The sequence below is a fragment of the Cheilinus undulatus genome, linkage group 2, assembly GCF_018320785.1.
Source record: "Cheilinus undulatus linkage group 2, ASM1832078v1, whole genome shotgun sequence".
Lineage (NCBI taxonomy): Eukaryota > Metazoa > Chordata > Actinopteri > Labriformes > Labridae > Cheilinus > Cheilinus undulatus.
The window spans coordinates 52,200,881-52,219,096 of record NC_054866.1 but is presented as its reverse complement, the minus strand read 5'-3'; the positions used below and the strand labels follow the sequence as shown (position 1 = coordinate 52,219,096).

The window sequence follows — 18,216 nt, the reverse complement described above, 5'->3', positions numbered from 1 at the left end:
TTGTCAAACCAACTACAGCCAACTTACCTTGCAAAGTGTGTGAAACAAATCCATCTGGTGTGTCGGGTTAACAGCCAACTGAATACATCAAACTCTTGCCATCGTTGTTTGGATATTCCCGCTACTTCCCATTGTCTTCTGTTGCTATTTCCTGTGTCCCATAGGGGTAGGAGAAAAAATCCACACAGCATAGTATTGCAATATCTTTTCTGGTAGGGCTGGGCAATTAATCGCAAATTAACGCAATATGGCCTGCTGCAATTTTCAAATCGCAGAGGGTGCAATATTTCTTTTACCTGAAATTTGTGTCGAAATACCAGTTTAAAACTTTTTTTTGCAGCAGAGACATTTTACATCACATATCCTGTAATCATTTTAGTGGTATATTTTTAGAAAAGTGTTCTAAAAATCCCTTTTTTTTTCATTTTACCATGTTTTTCTTGTTAAATATGAGAATTATATAAAATCGCCATTTCCTTAAATACAATAGTTCATTTCCAATTTGCAAAATGGGTCAAAATCATCACATTTAGATATTTTTTCAAAATTGCTCAGCCCTAGTTTAATCTAATATTGTCTTGGTTGTAGTTTAGAATTAATTCTTGTTTGTTTTTGGTGGAAAATACATGCGATGAGGAACTTCAGAAATAATCACATATTAAATTGCAGTCACAATATTGGGTAAAAAAAATTGCAATTAGATTGTTTTCCCAAATCATTCAGCCATATTGTCTGGTGATATATGATATTGTCTCGTCCAAACAGTATCGATTTTTTTTTTCCAAAATAATTGCTAATATGAACTAAAGTCTATGATAATGGAAAAATGAAATCAATTGTTTGGACAATTGACCTATGGCTAAGCCACGCCCCCTCCACTCACTCGGACAAACAATGAACATTCACTGACAGACACTATTGCAGTTGTCACAGTAGGAGACATTTCACAGGAGGCCACTGATGATTTTTGGAGACAGAAAGATCACATATCATCTAGAAGTCACCAAAAGGGTCTAAACTATGGATTGGAGGGATATATTTCTAATTTTATTGTCGAGAAGTTTGATAAAAAGTTAAAAGCCAAAATGTACAGGTCCCAGTGCAAACGTGATAAACCACATCTCGTTGCCATCACAATCTCAGACCACATGATAGAGGATCAGCATCAAAGTGCCACTGAAGTTAAGGTTTTTGGCTCATAATATGACAAAAATATAACGACCTTTTTACCATCTTTACCAAGAGTGTCTCTCCGTTAGTTTGGTGCTACAGTATTTACACTGAATCATTCAGCGTAACGTCTGCCAACCTTTGTTATCTCGGCTTTTACAGATAAGTTCATGAAGCTAAGCTCCAGAAGTTAACGTTAGTTTAACTAGAGACCTTTGGACAACAGCTAACAATGATGCACGATCACCAAAGTACAAAAACTAGAACAAAGAAAAATGCCAACGAACTCCCAACGACGTGACACAGCGAACAACGCAGGTAGGAGCTAACTTTAGGATAACTTTAGCTAACATTAGAGATGTTAAAAATAACTTTATATTTCTTTTCAGCAAAGTCACAATATGTTGCCTCAAATACGATAATGGCTTACCTTAGAACAGATGTTAATTTTATCCATGTTGAGTTGATGTTGTGGTCTACTGCAACACTTTTATCCAAAGAAGACACTTTTCTCGGTTTAGATGTGGCTTAGGAAAGGGTAAAAAATACACTCCGTCACCCAGACTCTCGGGATACCTTGAGTTGGAGTCGCATGTACCCCATGAACACCGTTTGACCATTTTTAAACTTAAAATCTAAAAAAAAAAAAAACTCATAAAACCGGACGAAAACTGACTTTCTCCCATTCATTGCAATGGCTGTCCAGGCAGCCGATGTCCGAGTGTATTGGATTGGTATACGCACTGTGATTGGCTCATCGCGTTTGAGGGCGGGACTTAGCCATAGGTCAATTGTTTGTCCAGTGAGGTTGGCAGGGGTGATGGTCATAAAGCAGCAGGAAGTTAAAAACAAAGGTGGCACCCCAGGTGAAGATAAAATACTGAAAACCAAATACTGCGGAAATACAACGAACAAAGAGGGCAAGACTAATGCTAAATCAACTAAACAGTTGAAAAATTAGTACAGATCGTGATATCTCACAATATATGGTAACGCAATACTCTGTGTATTACAAAATGTTTAGAATCGCAATAATATGGAATCATGACCCAAGTATCATGATAATATCGTATCATGGGGCCACTGGTGATTCCCACCCCTGGTATCCCACCCTCTCTTTTCCATTGAAAATTCAAACATGTTTTATTGACTGTGACTGAGGTCAGGTCGGGTCTGTTCCCCTCACACACGTGCAGATTTTTGTGTCAACTAGCCGTGCTGAATGTCCCCAACTAGGGTAGACTGGTGACTTCGCCCAACTGGGAATTGTGGGAAAAATCCGGCAAAAAAGATCCAGTAGAGTGTCCTCAGCTTTAGACGTTTGTCGACCGGGATTACACGTCTGAATTGATATGCTTTTTTAATTCTTAGCTGGTTAATCACAGGCATCCATGGTAAGAATCTTGGATTGTAGCTCAGTAAAAAAAAGGAGCTTTAAGTGTGTAGCTGGAGGTAGCTACTAAAGCTAGCTTGTTAACAGTGCTGCTAATGTTAGCTTCAAAATATACTCCAACAGAGTTCAGGCCTGAATTCTTCCTGCCTGATGCTTTAGTCTCTTTCTGTTCCTCACAATAACAACAGGTGTTGAAGCTAACACTAAGGCCTGCTGTATTCATAAATCTGTACATAGTTAGCTTGTCTTAGTACTGTTTTGCATGTTTTCCACAGTTTTTTTTTCTAATCACATTGTGTGTACTTAATCTGAAGTCAGTCTAAACAGCTCATTGCTGTGGAGGCTGTGTGAGCGTCTCAATGTGCTGTCAGTTATTACGCCCACTCCAATAAAAAAACTAGGGTGTGACCTTTGATTCCTGTTATTATGGTGATATACAGACTTTATTTCCTGGTGTCAGGATTTTTATACTTTAACTCTGTCCCAGTGTGACTCAGATCTGTTCACTGTGTTGAAGGTAAGAGACACTTTTCACTGTTTTTAAAGACTCAGTTTGATTTAAGAGTAAAAGAGCTGGAAGCTAAAAGTTAGCCACCTGGTTTAATAGTTTAACAGTTGCTCTGACTACCGCTAACCATGCTAACAGGACATTTTAAAACTGTATGCTCGGGACATTTCAGAAGTTTTCATTGAGCTCATTATTTCTACTTCTGTATTTAAACATTTAAAGTCAAACTGAGTGAGTGTTGGATTGAACATGACATTTGTTGGGATCTTCTGCATGATGTGTTCATGTGAGTACGTGTTGACTAGCAAACTCATCATCAACAACAAATTTTTATTGATCACTCTGCTGTTTTATGGGGTAAATCATAGAACTGTTGGGTGTGTCTGAAGGTATTTTTTATTGTTTTATGAGCTCAAAGTCCTTCATCTAAGCCTTGTGTTAACAAGATAAAACTTTATTGATTCCAGAGAATACATTCAAGTATAAGCTGAGCAAAGGCAGAGAAGAGTTTAAATAAGCCTGTTAGAGGTAAATCAAAATAGAAACAAGGAAGTTATAATCATAGAAATTAGGTGACTACTAATGCAGTGTTAATTTCGTCGACTAAAACTACGACTTAAAATGTTTGTCAACAGCCGTTTTTTCCATGACAAAAACTAGACTAAGACAAACAAAAACAGGTCTGTGATGACTTGAACTGACAAAAATTAAGTTTAGTTTTCGTCAAGATGACTAAAACTAGACTAAAATGTAATGTAGTTTTCGTCGGAAATCAAAATTTGTGATATTTCTCCACCGTGGGTAAATTTATCAAAAAACAATGCATCTGTATCTATTCTGCCTCTCAGCTGTAGAAAGCAGGGACCCAGGTTTGGCAGAGTGCAGAGAACACACTACCGTGATTTGGTACCAGATTTGGGGAAGAAAAGAAATGCTAAGACTAGAAGTTAAAGACTAAAATGTGAGGCCTTTTTATGGACTAAAACTAGACTAAAACTAAAAAGGATTGAAATGACAAAACTATGACTAAAACTAAAAGACATTTTGTCTAAAGACTAAAAAAGACTAAAATTAAAAATAGCTGCCAAAATTAACACTGGAATAAAGTCAACATTAATAATAACCAGTATAGTATTCCAGCTGGTACTGCAGTATTAAATAGTCCAACAAGTATAGTCCATCAAAAAATGGATGACAGCATCCACTGTAACAGCAGACGGATGATATTTTACCATTTACGTATGTTAGTATGAGGCCATTATTTAGACTGGCACTGAGTTGATGAAGATGATGGTGAAGGTGATTCAGGTAGGTATGATGTTTCTATTTTGAGACTAGTGGGGTTTCCATCCACGTTTTGCAATATTTAGACAAATTTTAAGAAATGCAGAAAATGCAACTATCTGTGTGTTTCCTTCCACTACTTTTGTGTGAGTATTAGGGGTCAACAGGTAGGGTTGGGAATCACTAGTGGCCCCAAGAAACGATATATCTCGACACTTGGGTCACGGTTCGATATTATTCCAATTTTGCAATACAGTTAGTATTGATACCATATATATTGATACCATATATTACAATACATTGTGATCTAATTTTGAACTGATTAGCTGATGTAGCATTAGTCTTGTGCTCATGTTTGTTGTATTTCCGCAGTATTTTATTTTCATGCTCTTTTTGCAAACCTCTTGTCATTTCCATCTCATTCGTGCCCTGTTTGCATTCCTAATGTCCTTCCCTGGTGCTGCCATGGTTGCTGTACTAACTAACTTTCTCCTGATCTATGACCGTCACCTCTATCGACGTCACTGGACAAACATTTTTCCACATATTTTTCCATTATCATTGACTTCAGTTCATATTAGAATTAATTTGAAAAAAAATGATACTTGATGGACGAGACGATACAATATATCACCAGACAAAATATAGTGATACTATGCTGTATCGATTTTCCTTCCCACCCATATCAACAGGTCAAGCAAAAGGTGGTGCTGCTCATAGTCAAAAAGAGAAAAAACTCTGCAACTCTCCAAAACTCTTCAGTGCTGTGTTTTGTTGTCTAAAGTGGTGTTTGAGAAAGCACAATGCAAATTTCTGAAAACTTACAACCACTGAAATTTATTCAGTTAAAATGTGAAAGTTTGGAGCATTTGATGGAACTAAACATACTGAAGAAGACAATTATTAGATGGAACAAAACATGAGACAGAATAAAACAGATATACCTGGAAAGCAAAGAAGGGTATGCTTGCATTTATTTTATTTTACTCCCCTTGTTATAATGACATAAAACAGAAAGTATAGATGTGTCTGCTTTAGGCCTCCATCCGTTACATGGATATACTGTGCATTTCCCACTGGACCCATGTAAAACCACTGCTGTGCCAACATGGTCTCTCATGTTTTACCATGAAAATAGATCAGGTTTTGTCCAACAGGTGACTTCTACCTAAGAGATTCCTCTTTAAATCAGCAGTAAGCTTGACTAGATGTCAGTATTTGATTATGACGCAACATATAAACACTGACTACTGATATCTGGTTATGCTATGTTAATTACTGATGGCCGATGTTTGTCAGCAGGGCCGATGGCCGGGGAGTTTGTGCAACCCTACTAAAGAGAATATCTAGGTAGTTGGTGAAGTGAGTAAAGGCAACAAAGAAAGATTTTATGGTTGGAATAGAGAGTTTAAACAGCTTTTTGGAACACTGTGTGCACTTGAAAGTGTTGTAGCAGCTCTGGATGCTCACTTAAAGAAATCATGTTTTTAATTTCATATGCACAAACTTAAAATGGGCAGAAAATCTGGTGAATGGCAACCATAATAGTCGGGTGCTGATGATGAGGATGAGGGTGATGATGATTCAGCATCCTCTCTCTGTTTCCTCCACAGCTGAAGCTCCAAAGTCTCTGAGACTGGATGTAACATCAGCAGAAGTCTGTCAGTGCTGTTAATGTAGTGAAAGAGTGCAGCTCTTCCAGCAGGGAGCGCTCTGCTATGGATCAGTGTGAGGACACAGAGGAGAGAACCCCTCCATCTACAACCTCTCTGTGTGGAGAAGATGAAGCTCTGAGGTGAGATGAAAATCTCTGAATGTCCATGACTCTTCTCCATGTCACATCATCATCATCACCAATGCTTCATCGTCATCTATTAGTCTCACTGCCACATCTGCGGCTCTCACACTGATCAACATCTTACAGTAACTAATGTTGTTTTTATCAGGATGCAGAAGCAGAGACCAGACTCTCCTGGACCCAGCTGTGTGTCCATGAAGAGTGACCAGTCCATGTACGGTCCTTATGAATTCAAAAGTAGACCGTCTTCAGATGGAAGGTTGGAACTTAAGTGTGTTTTTTCTGACTGTTTGGTGAAGACTCAAGTCTTGGTCTGACATTTAAAAATGTTTCTTAGCACTTACCAGTACACTAAATCAGCAGTGACATCCTAGTGTCTAAGTCACCAAGGAGATAACATTATGACCCACTTAAGTGTAGCGTGGCAGCACATTATTTCATGGACATGGCTTGGTGGCTCAGTCTTCAATGTTTTTTTTTTTTTTCCATGGACATATTTAGTTTCTGTAGCCATGAATCTCTCATGTGTTATCTGGCACATTTCTACTACCTGGTCACATGATCAGCTGATGGAGGGGACAGGAGCATTTATCAGGCTGAAGTTTCCACGTCAAAAAGTTTAGGTAAAAGAAAATCCCTTCCAAAATGACTTTATCAAACCAAATGTATTGCTTTGAACAAATGTTTGTTGATGTCTGTATCTTGCACCAGCTGCTAGCAGGCTGACTGGATCAGAGACAACACTGACAGCCAGCCAGCAGGATTTAAGCAGTGATGGCTCAGTTCACACAGCTGCAACTGTCTCAAGCAATAATCTTCAATAGTCTAGTTGTGTTTCAGGTCTTTTGTCAGACCTGGACTTAAGATGGAAAGACACTGATGTAGCTGAAAGCAGACTAATGACCCATAATTTGCATTTGGCATTCTGGTTCACTGAGGTTGTGGCTCTGATCCTGATTATGTTTTAAAACAAACTTGGAGAGAATGTGTCAGAAGAGTTGGTGAATCCAGAATGAGGGCTCTTTTAATGACACTATGAGACAAGATGTGGATCAGTATCATGCTCTTGAATTTAAAAATACACGTAGTTTCTATTTGGGTTTCGAGAGGTTCAACTGTATTTCTTTCTGAGTTAAAACCCAGTGACAGCTTGTTGGCCACATATGTTGTTGTTCATTTTTAGGGAAAACTTATTTTCATCTGAGAGAAAGAGAACGTTTTCTATGCAGCAAAGATGGTGTTGACCTGGTAAAAAAGGTTTATCTGAGTAACTCAAAACAGCAAGCAGCTACTAATTTGTATTTAGGCTTTGATAATGTAAGGAATATTGCACATTAAGAATAATGTGTGGATAGTGACAGAAAGTCAGCTGTTGAAGAGACAGAAAGGATTTTAAACAGATTTGTGGGGCCAAAGTCCTCCATTAAGGCAACGTTTCTGAACATATTTTAAACCAGGTTTGAGCTATCCGTTAATCATAATTATCACTCCACCATTACCAGCCATTTTCTTCTGATCAACATCTTACAGTAACTAATAATGTTGTTTTTATCAGGATGAAAGAGCAGAGACCAGACTCTCCTGGACCCAGCTGTGTGTCCATGAAGAGTGACCAGTCTATGTACGGCCCTTATGAGTTTAAAGATGGACCGTCTTCAGTTGGAAGGTAGGAACTGAAGTTTGTTTTCTGTTTAGTGAAGACTCAAGTCTTGGTCCGACATTTAAAAGTGTTACTTAGCTCTTACCAGTGCCCTATATCAGTAGTGACATCTCATCTCTAAATGCACCACAGTCACTTGGGAGATAACAATGTCTTTTTTTTCCATGGACACATTTGGTTTTGTAGCCTGAATCTCATTTGTTATCTGGCGTATTGCTACTTCCTGCTCACATGCTCAGCTGATGGAGGGGGCAGGAGCATTCATCAACAAACTTAATCAGAGCTATGAGGGCTCAGTTGACACAGCTGTAACTATCCCCAAAGATATTCTAAAACAGTCTCATTGTGTTGCAATCTTTGGTCTCCCATGCGCTTAAGATTGAAAGACCCCGATTGTAGCTGAAAGCGGACTAATGGCCCATGATTTGCATTTGGCCTTCTGGTTCACCGAGGTTGTGGCTCTTATTGTGATTATCATGAAAAAATGAACTTGGAGATAATGTTTTAGAAGAGTTGGTGGATCCAGAATCGAGAGGTTATCACTGGTTATTGGTTATTACAGCTCATCATCATGATCGCTCCACCATCATCAGTCCATCATCTTTCACATTCACCATCAAATCTTCTCTCCTACTGATCAAGAGCTTACAGTTACTAATAATGTTGTTTTTATCAGGAGGCAGAAGCAGAGACCAGACTCTCCTGGACCCAGCTGTGTGTCCATGAAGAGTGACCAGTCCATGTACGGCCCTTATGAGTTCAAAGATAGACCATCTTCAGTTGGAAGGTAGGAACTGAAATCAGAAGTTTAACTTCTGATTTCAGTGAAGACTCAAGTTTTTCCTTGTAGGAGAGCTTAGTCAGACAAATCAGTCTTTTGCGTGACTTAAGAGAGAATGTTAATACTTCAACTATTTGTGAGCCATGGCAGTCCCATTATAAACAGGCATTTTTTTCACAAGCAACTGATGGGGTAGTTAATTTTTCTTTATACAAAGTATCTGCACTTGCTAGAGGATGCTTAGATGAAAATTTTTAATAGGCGTGTATTACTGAGTTAAGTTTTAGAAACACTGAACTGTAACACAGCCAAAGCAGCAGCAGAAGGTAGAGCTTTGTGATGATAAAAAGCATTGCAAAGCTCTTTTTTCATGGCGGGACAGTTAACAACCCATATGAGGTTCATTTCCCTTAGTGAAGACAGCTATAGACAAACACATACACTTTCTACAGGTCTTAATAAGAGAAATGTACAGAGGGGTTGAAATCAGGCTGCAGCACAGGGACACATAGAGACAAAAAGGAAAAAGTTAATCTCAAGACATCTGTACCCTACTAAAAGGATCAGCACTCAGTGAGGAGATCCCTAAACCCTTTGAAGAGCTAAATAGCGCCCCCTACATGTCAACTGTGCTTACTGATGGGCTGCAAAAAGGCAGCATTTACCAGGGTTGTCCAGTTCGTGATCTCCAGTGTCCCAGAGCCACCTCCTCCATGCTAGCTCTCACTGACTATTATGCCACAACAGAGACATTCTTTATCTTATCTAACACATCATCACAGCCCACCACCTTCAACTGACTCACATGCAAACTCCAGGTTGTGACAATGCTGATACTACCAACCAAAGCACAACCCATAGTTACAGCCACTTTAAGATAACTATTTCTAGTGCTAACATTAATTATAAAACTGCAAAGAAAGTACAAGAAAAAATAGAAAGAAAGAGAAGATTATGGAGAGAGAGAGAGTTTTCAAAATAGGCAGGGAAAGCAGAAGGAAGAAATAGAGTATCCAAAAAGAGAAGAACAGAGGTGCTGAGAGATCTTTGTAAATCTGTATTTTGGCTTCCACTTGGCATTAATTCCTCCTCATCCAGATCAGCTGACTGGTTTGAAGTGCTGTATGCCTCATCTACCTAACTATCTTTCACAAACTCTGTCACTACACTCCCAGCATTCAAAGCAATGTATAGCAATAAATTTTATTAAAATAAATAGGCTGAATAAATTATGTTTGAATTTTAAATAATGCTGCGACCTCTCCAGAAGTTCTTCACTGATTACAAATGTTAATAAATAAATACATTTTTGAATAACTAGGTTATTTTCATTGATATATTGACATATATGTACCCATTCTTTAAACACTAAAATTTCCCAGCTAACTTGAACACAACACAGCTGCAAGTTAGCTTGTTCAGTATGCAAATTAGCCAAAAAAGCACATTTTTTGCCGATTTCAACACGGACTTCAGCATTGGATTACTTTTTTTTTTTTCTTTATAAAGATTTATTTTTGGGCCTTTTCATGCCTTTATTAGATAGAGGAGGACAGTGGATAGACATGGAAACAGGGAAGAGAGCAGGGAGAGACATGTGGGAAATGGTACCACAGGCCAGACTTGAACCCAGGTTGCCTGTGTACATAGACACAGTGTGCGCCTTAACCACTTGCCTACCGGCGCACCCCTGGATTACTTTTTTAACCAATGGGACCTACAACAAAGTTTGGAAGAACTTTTCACAGCCGAGCTTGGTGGATAAAGAGGTTAAAGCTATGTGAAATCTGAGGATAACTTTACCTATGACACAGCTGCAGAGTCCCTTTCTCACTCCTCCGAGGCTGATAGTTGAAGGTAAAGTTAATATGATTCACAGAGCTAGAGCACCATTGCTATACAAGAGATTGGCGGCTCTTCTAACTCCACACGCGCATTCACACTTATTTGTTTTTTTTTTTGTAACTGTTCCTTCTTCTGTATTGATGGTTGCTGGCAGCTTTTAGGCTTAATGCCGCCACCTGGATTGAAGTGAGAACTCGACTTTTTTAAAATACTCACTCAGACGTATTCGTTGTATTACTGCGTGCACCGAACCATGACAGTACGGGACGAATACAAATACCGTTAAACCCCTAGCTGCTTCTGTCTATTTTCTACCAATAAAAACCTAACTAAATGAACATAAAAACTGCATGTGCATACAGAAAAGTTGGTCCATTGTTATGGTCGTTCCCGCCCACTTCGCTTATTTTTTTTTCCCACCTATTCCAATTACATGATCGAATAGTGGAATGATTCCCATCCCACAGGAATCCCACAGTAATCCCGTGGAAATCCCCAAAAAAGGCCAGCCTCTAGTACAGGGTGTAGAGGTGATACTGGGTCCTTTTTGTCCAACACCCCATGTGACTGCTTTACAGGTTGGCCAGCCAGCAAGTACTCAACAGTGAAGTTGCACAGTTTTACATCAAGACAACTGTGTCTCCAAAACCACGCTTAACATCTTCAATCATTTAACCTTCCTCGTATGGGTGAAATTATTCTGTGCTTATGAACTCATCAACTTTAAACATGTGTTCATAACTCATCAGTTTTGGTGTATTGATGCTTTTAAAACACCTAAATGGGAATCTTGTCATTTGTTGTGATTTTAGAAAACCTCGAGCTGGATCATTAACTGTCCTTAAACTTGATATTTTCTCTACAGATTTCAGCAGGAGAGCTCAGAGGTTTTAAGTGACCAGTCAAACCAGCAGCATCAAACAGATTTGGACTCAGTTTTAATGGTGTGTACGAGATATTTCTAAATGAACCACAACAGCAAATTCATGACCAATCACTCATCTCTTTTGACAAGCTGACTGCCAAGCTAACAGAGGAATCATATGAGTCCTAATAGCGTTTATACAGAGTAATGTGTCTTCTGTTCCAGCTGCTGAAGGAGAACATTTTCACCTTTGTAAAGAACGAGCTGAAGAGGGTCCAGAGGGTTCTGAGTCTAAATTACCCAGAATGCTTATGGAATCAGAGTGAAGATGAGGAGAGATCGGATGGTGAAGATGAAGAGCTGAGGAGGAGTAGAGATGCTTTTATGAAGATCACTCTGAATTTCCTGCGTAGAATGAAGAAACAGGAGCTGGCTGACTGTCTAGAGAGCAGTAAGAACATTTTCACAGATTTAGCATAATGAAACAAGGACAGAGAGGTTTGGAACTCCAGAACTCATGAAGTTACATGAAAGCTATAGAAAAATGTATTTCAATCATGTTTTTCTTTATTCAGGAACCGTTGCTTCAGTGTGCCGACAGAAACTGAAGTCTAACCTGAAGGAGAAGTTCCAGTGTGTGTTTGAGGGGATTGCTAAAGCAGGAAACCCAACCCTTCTGAATCAGATCTACACAGAGCTCTACATCACAGAGGGAGGGACTGGAGAAGTCAATGAGGAACACGAGATCAGACAGATCGAAACAACATCCAGGAAAGCAGACAGACCAGAAACAACCATCAGACAGGAAGACATCTTTAAAGGCCCACCTGGAAGAGATGAACCAATCAGAACAGTGATGACAAAGGGCGTGGCTGGCATTGGGAAAACAGTCTTAACACAGAAGTTCACTTTGGACTGGGCTGAAGGCAAAGCCAACCAGGACATCCAGTTCATATTTCCATTCTCTTTTAGAGAGCTGAATGTGCTGAAAGAGAAAAAGTTGAGCTTGGTTGAACTTGTTCATGACTTCTTTTCTGAAACCAAAGAAGCAGGACTCTGCAGGTTTGAAGAGTTCCAGGTGGTCTTCATCTTTGACGGACTGGATGAGCGTCGGCTTCCTCTGGACTTCCACAACAATGAGATCCTGACTGATGTTAGCCAGTCCACCTCAGTGGATGTGCTGCTGACAAACCTCATCAGGGGGAAACTGCTTCCCTCTGCTCGCCTCTGGATAACCACACGACGTGCAGCAGCCAATCAGATCCCTCCTGGGTGTGTTGACATGGTGACAGAGGTCAGAGGGTTCACTGACCCTCAGAAGGAGGAGTACTTCAGGAAGAGATTCAGAGATGAGGAGCAGGCCAGCAGAATCATCTCTCACATCAAGACATCCCAAAGCCTCCACATCATGTGCCACATCCCAGTCTTCTGCTGGATCACTGCTACAGTTCTGGAGGATCTGCTGAAGACCAGAGAGGGAGGAGAGCTGCCCAAGACCCTGACTGAGATGTACACCCACTTCCTGGTGGTTCAGACCAAAGTGAAGAGCATCAAGTATGATGGAGGATCCGAGATTGATTCACACTGGAATTCAGAGGGTAGGAAGATGATCAAGTCTCTGGGAAAGCTGGCTTTTGAGCAGCTGCAGAAAGGGAACCTGATCTTCTATGAAGCAGACCTGACAGAGAGTGGCATCGATATCAGAGCAGCCTCAGTGTACTCAGGAGTGTTCACACAGGTCTTCAGAGAGGAGACAGGACTGTACCAGGACCAGGTGTTCTGCTTCATCCATCTGAGTGTTCAGGAGTTTCTGGCTGCTCTTCATGTCCATCAGACATTCTTCAGCTCTGGAGTTAATCTGATGGCAGAGGAACAAACAACATCTCAGTGCTTTAAATTTTTTAGAGAAAAAACTGAATCAACACATTTCTATCAGAGTGCTGTAGACCAGGCCTTACAGAGTCCAAACGGACACCTGGACTTGTTCCTCCGCTTCCTTTTTGGTCTTGCACAAGACGCCAACCTTAATCACATAAGAGGTCTGCTGAAAACAAAAGGAAGTAACTTCCAGACCAATCAGAAAACAGTCCAATACATCAAAGATAAGATCAGTGAGAATCTGTCCGCAGAGAAAAGCATCAACCTGTTCCACTGTCTGAATGAACTAAATGATGGTTCTCTCGTGGAGGAGATCCAACAGTCCCTGAGATCAGGACGTCTCTCCACAGATAGATTGTCTCCTGCTCAGTGGTCAGCTCTGGTCTTCATCTTACTGTCATCAGAACAAGATCTGGACGTGTTTGACCTGAAGAAATACTCTGCTTCAGAGGAGACTCTTCTGAGGCTACTGCCAGTGGTCAAAGCCTCCAACATAGCTCTGTAAATAAACAAATTTCAAAATGAAATATGAGCTTTTTAATTCAGGAAAAAACTTTTCACTATTGTGTGATTCTTCTTTAGCCTGGGTGGCTGTAACCTGTCAGAGAGAAGCTGTGAAGCTCTGTCTTCAGTCTTCAACTCCAAGTCCTCTAGTTTGAGAGAGCTGGACATGAGTAACAACCACCTGCATGATTCAGGAGTCAAGCTTCTGTCTGATGGTCTAACGAGCACAACCTCTGTCCTTCAAACTCTCAGGTAATAAATCACTAGTTTTACTTGTGCTGTCATAGAATTTGTGTGCATCCTATCTATCCTTGACTTTTATTTGACTGACTGGAGGTCTCTTTCAGGTTGAGCTGCTGTCACCTTTCAGAGAGAAGTCGCGAAGCTCTGTCTTCGGTCCTCAGCTCCCAGTCCTCCAGTCTGAGAGAGCTGGACCTGAGTAACAACAACCTGCAGGACTCAGGAATCAATCTTTTCATCACTGGACTGACAAACTCCACTTTGGAAATTCTCAGGTTGCCATGTTCTCCTTCAAGAAGCATAGCAACTACTCTTTTGTACAATATTTCAGGTCAATTGGTTGTTGACTAATAAAGAATCATTTTTTAGGTTGAGTGGCTGTAACCTCTCAGAGAGAAGCTGTGAAGCTCTGTCTTCAGTGCTCAGCTCCCAGTCCTCTAGTCTTAGAGAGCTGGACCTCAGTACCAACGATCTGCAGGATTCAGGTGCAAAGTGGCTGACTGATGGGCTAAAGACTTCAGATTGCAAACTGGAAACCCTCAGGTAAGTTACGTAACTAGTGGAAAATATTAACCCTCTGAGTTAATATTATTCATATGCTACTTGTTTTATGTAAACTTTACCCTCACTCATGAACAAGACCCTAAGTTCTTGTAGTGCTTCACTTGGAGCAACGACTCACTCTCCACCCAGGGGGAGCAGTCTACCATTTTCCAGCAGAGAACCATTCCCTTAGACTTAGAGGTGCTGACCCTTATCCCAACTGCTTTACTCTCAGCTAAAATCCACCCCAGTGCCTGGTGGAGGTCCCCAGCTGAAATCTGAGGTCACTGAACCAAAAACCATTTGAGATTCTGTCCATGACAACCACAGAATCAGAGATGAGGGGCAGCCCTGGCAGAGGGCAACACGCACTGGGAGCATGTCTAACTTAGTGCCAAGGATGTGGACACAACATGCACTGTGGTTACTTAATTTGAGGGACCAGATGGTCCTTAGCAACAACCCCAGTATGGATGATCAAACTCCAATAGTCCCTCAAGAAGTTCTGCAAGGGTAAAGAGCTGGTCCACTCTCCAATGACCAGGACGGAATCCAGGTTGTTTCTGCTGTATCTGAAATTTGACTGTTTGCTGGGGTCCCCTTCCACCACCCTAGAGTAAACTTTACTTGGGAGGCTATGTCATGTGATGCTTTGATGACTAAAGCGCACCCTGGTCCCCCTTTTTAGAATTGTTAATCACCACTTAGGTCTGCCCCTCCACAGGCGCTGTCCCAGACCTCCATGCAACAGTAGAGAGAGGTGTCAGCTTTGACAGCCCTACAACGATCAGGGGCTTCACCATCTCAGGGTTAATCTTCTACACCTGGTGCCTTGCCACTGAGGAGCTTTTTGACCACCTCCAGCAAGGATATAGATGGGTCTTTCCCTGGATCCTCAGACTCTTCCTCCTCCTCAGAGAATTTGTTGGTTGGGCTCAGGTGTTTTTCAAAGTGCTCCTTCCACTTCCTAGTCTAGGTCAACACCTCTCCATTCCCGCTGAGAACAGCTCAAGCCAAGCCTTGCTTCCCTCTCCTGTATTGTCAGACAGTTTGCCAAAACAACTTTTGGGCCAAACGTCCCTCTCCATAGCCTCGGCAAACTTCTCCTACAACCAGGTTTTGGTTTCAGCTACTGCCTAAGCTGCAGCTCCTCAAGCTGCCTGGCTCCTGTCAGCTGCTTCCAGAGACCCCTTGGCCAGCCAAGCCTCCTTTTCAGCCTGACAGCTTCCGTCTGCACATGGGCATTGAAAATCCCCAGTAGGGCAAAGGAGTCTCCAGGCAGCATCCAGGACTCCACCCAGAGACCCCTTGGTCAGGTACTCGAAACAACTTTTTAGTGCATTGAGCACCACGACCCACATAGCGGCGGCTCCATATTAATTTTTGGGGGGAAAGCATGATGGGGGTTCCATGGAGAGAAGCGCAGCCACTGTTAAGTCTCCTTGTGGTCTTAAGAGAGTAATCTTAAAGGCAAATATATGTTGAAATGTAAATGTGAGTGAATCTTGTTCAAAATAGCCAATGTCAGGTAATAACTCCAAGTATGAGTACGTGCTCTGGCCCAAACATATTTTTAGTTTGTCTTAACAGTAAGGTTCTATGTGTTTTTAGTCTGTCTGGCTGTCTGATCTCAGAAGAAGGTTGTGCATCTCTGGCCTTAGCTCTGAGCTCCTTCTCCCACCTGAGAGAGCTGGACCTGAGCTACAATCATCCAGGAGAAAAAGGAGAGAAGTTGCTGTCCTCTCAACTTGAGGATCCACACTGCAGACTGGAGACACTGAGGTGCAGGCAGACACTTTCTCTGGTTCTTAACTAATGGTGGATTCAAGTAAAAATGTATGAACTACATTCTAATCTGGTCTCTTCTTTTAGGGTGGACCATGGTGGATTACACAGACTGAAGCCTGGTTTTTGGAAGTGTGAGTTTTTGTTGTCTTTCTCTCCCAAGGACACTTTTTTATTTTCTGGATGGAAAGGTTTAAGACATTTCAAATCCACAAGTTCTTCAAACTAAATACATATCAAACAAAATTTTAAAACAATTCCAGTGATATCAATTATGTTGCTTAGTTTTTCAGACTACAGAAAAATGCTAACTGTCACACTTCTGATGGGTCATGGTGGAAATAACTCAATTTCTTCTTCCTAACCATTCTGTTTGTGGATGGGTTGAATGACTGGATGGTCACGAGGGATGGAAGGATTGATAGTTGTGATGGATGGATGGTCCCAAGGGATGGTTGGATGGAGGGTTCCAAGGGATGGTTGGATGTATGGTCCCAAGGGATGGATGGATTGATGGTTGCGATGGATGGATGGTTACGAGGGATGGATGGTTACGAGGGATGGAAGAATCGTTGGATAGATGGTCCAAAGAGATGGATGGATTGATGGTTGCGATGGATGGATGGTCCCAAGGGATGGTTGGATGGATGACCACGTTGGATAGATGTAAGGATGGGTGGATGGTCCTAAGGGATGGGGGATTCATAATTGTAAAGCTCGGACCCACAACTTGCAAGTCTCTCCTCCTGTTTTGATCATGGCTCACAGCTTCTTTCTTTTGAACTTTTATTTGTGATACTTTAGTGTTTTTCTTCATCTATTTAATCTCAGCCTCATGGTAACTAAATTTAATTTCAAGAGGAGATGAGAATTCAGTTAAAGCCTATGGAGACAGAGCCTTCAGTGCTGCAGCCCCCACCCTCTGGAACACTCTTCCTGCAGACATCCGTAGCGCTCCATCTCTGGACATTTTCAAAAACGTCTCAAGCACCACCTGTTCACCACAGCATACAGTCTTCACTAAGCCAGCCCTTATACTCTTCCTTCGCCTCACATAGTTTGTTCTTGTCTATATGTTCTTGTAAAGCGTCCTTGGGTTTCTTGAAAAGTGCAATATAAATTCAAGATATTATTATTATTATTAAAGTGCTGTCCAACCGTTTCAGTGCTGAATATGAAGTACAGTTTGATTGACTTTTAGTAACTGTCAAAAAAATTGTTGTGTGTTGTATCGTTCTCTCCATCAGACGCCTGTGAGCTGGAAGTGGACACAAACACGGTGTACAGACTCCTCAAACTGTCTGACAACAACAGGAAGGTGACACGGCTGAAGGAAGACCAGTCATATCCAGATCATCCAGGCAGATTTGAAAATTGGTCACAGCTGCTGTGTCAGAATGAGCTGACTGATCGCTGTTACTGGGAGGTCGAGTGGAGAGGAGAGGTTTCTGTATCAGTGAGTTACAGAGGAATCGGCAGGGATGGAAAGAGAGATGACAAATTGTTTGGACGTAATGATCAGTCTTGGTGTCTGATCTGCACTGATGATAGTTACTCTGTCTGTCACAATAACAGACAAACAATCATCTCCTCTTCCTGCTGGTCCTCGGTCTCTCACAGAGTAGCGGTTTATGTGGACCATCCTGCCGGCTGTCTGTCCTTCTACGGAGTCTCCTCTGACACGCAGATCCACCTCCACACCTTCAACACCACTTTCGCTGAACCTCTCTATCCAGGGTTTACAATCTGGCGAGGTTCCTCGGTGTCTCTGTGTGATGTGCCAGTGTGAGAAACACTGTTGACTGAAGATCAACTGACTGAAGATCAGCTGACTCAGTTCACTCCATTGAGATAATCCGTCTCAATCCTTTGAATGACTCTGGTTTCATTACTTGTGTTATAAACATTTGATCACAACAACCTGGAACACTTAATCAGATTTAACATCTCACAAAGATATTA

At 41.2% G+C, this 18,216-nt stretch overlaps 1 protein-coding gene across 2 annotated transcripts in view; it reads left to right on the top strand.

Annotated features, from left to right (window-relative positions):
- The window catches only part of LOC121519664 (NLR family CARD domain-containing protein 3-like), a 21,019-nt gene extending 2,803 nt beyond the window's left edge, over positions 1–18,216 (top strand). The window contains exons 1-14 of one of the 2 annotated variants that reach the window (XM_041802470.1): positions 3,051–3,080; positions 5,969–6,150; positions 6,302–6,412; positions 7,709–7,819; positions 8,490–8,600; positions 11,305–11,383; positions 11,530–11,755; positions 11,880–13,683; positions 13,765–13,938; positions 14,034–14,201; positions 14,296–14,469; positions 16,081–16,251; positions 16,342–16,388; positions 17,502–18,216. In XM_041802470.1, the coding sequence (XP_041658404.1) occupies positions 6,074–6,150; positions 6,302–6,412; positions 7,709–7,819; positions 8,490–8,600; positions 11,305–11,383; positions 11,530–11,755; positions 11,880–13,683; positions 13,765–13,938; positions 14,034–14,201; positions 14,296–14,469; positions 16,081–16,251; positions 16,342–16,388; positions 17,502–18,043 (3,795 nt within the window). In that variant the 5' untranslated portion in view covers positions 3,051–3,080; positions 5,969–6,073 and the 3' untranslated portion in view covers positions 18,044–18,216. Of the gene's footprint in view, positions 1–3,050; positions 3,081–5,968; positions 6,151–6,301; positions 6,413–7,708; positions 7,820–8,489; positions 8,601–11,304; positions 11,384–11,529; positions 11,756–11,879; positions 13,684–13,764; positions 13,939–14,033; positions 14,202–14,295; positions 14,470–16,080; positions 16,252–16,341; positions 16,389–17,501 lie in introns of those variants that run through there. The other variant, XM_041802479.1, reaches the window with a different exon arrangement.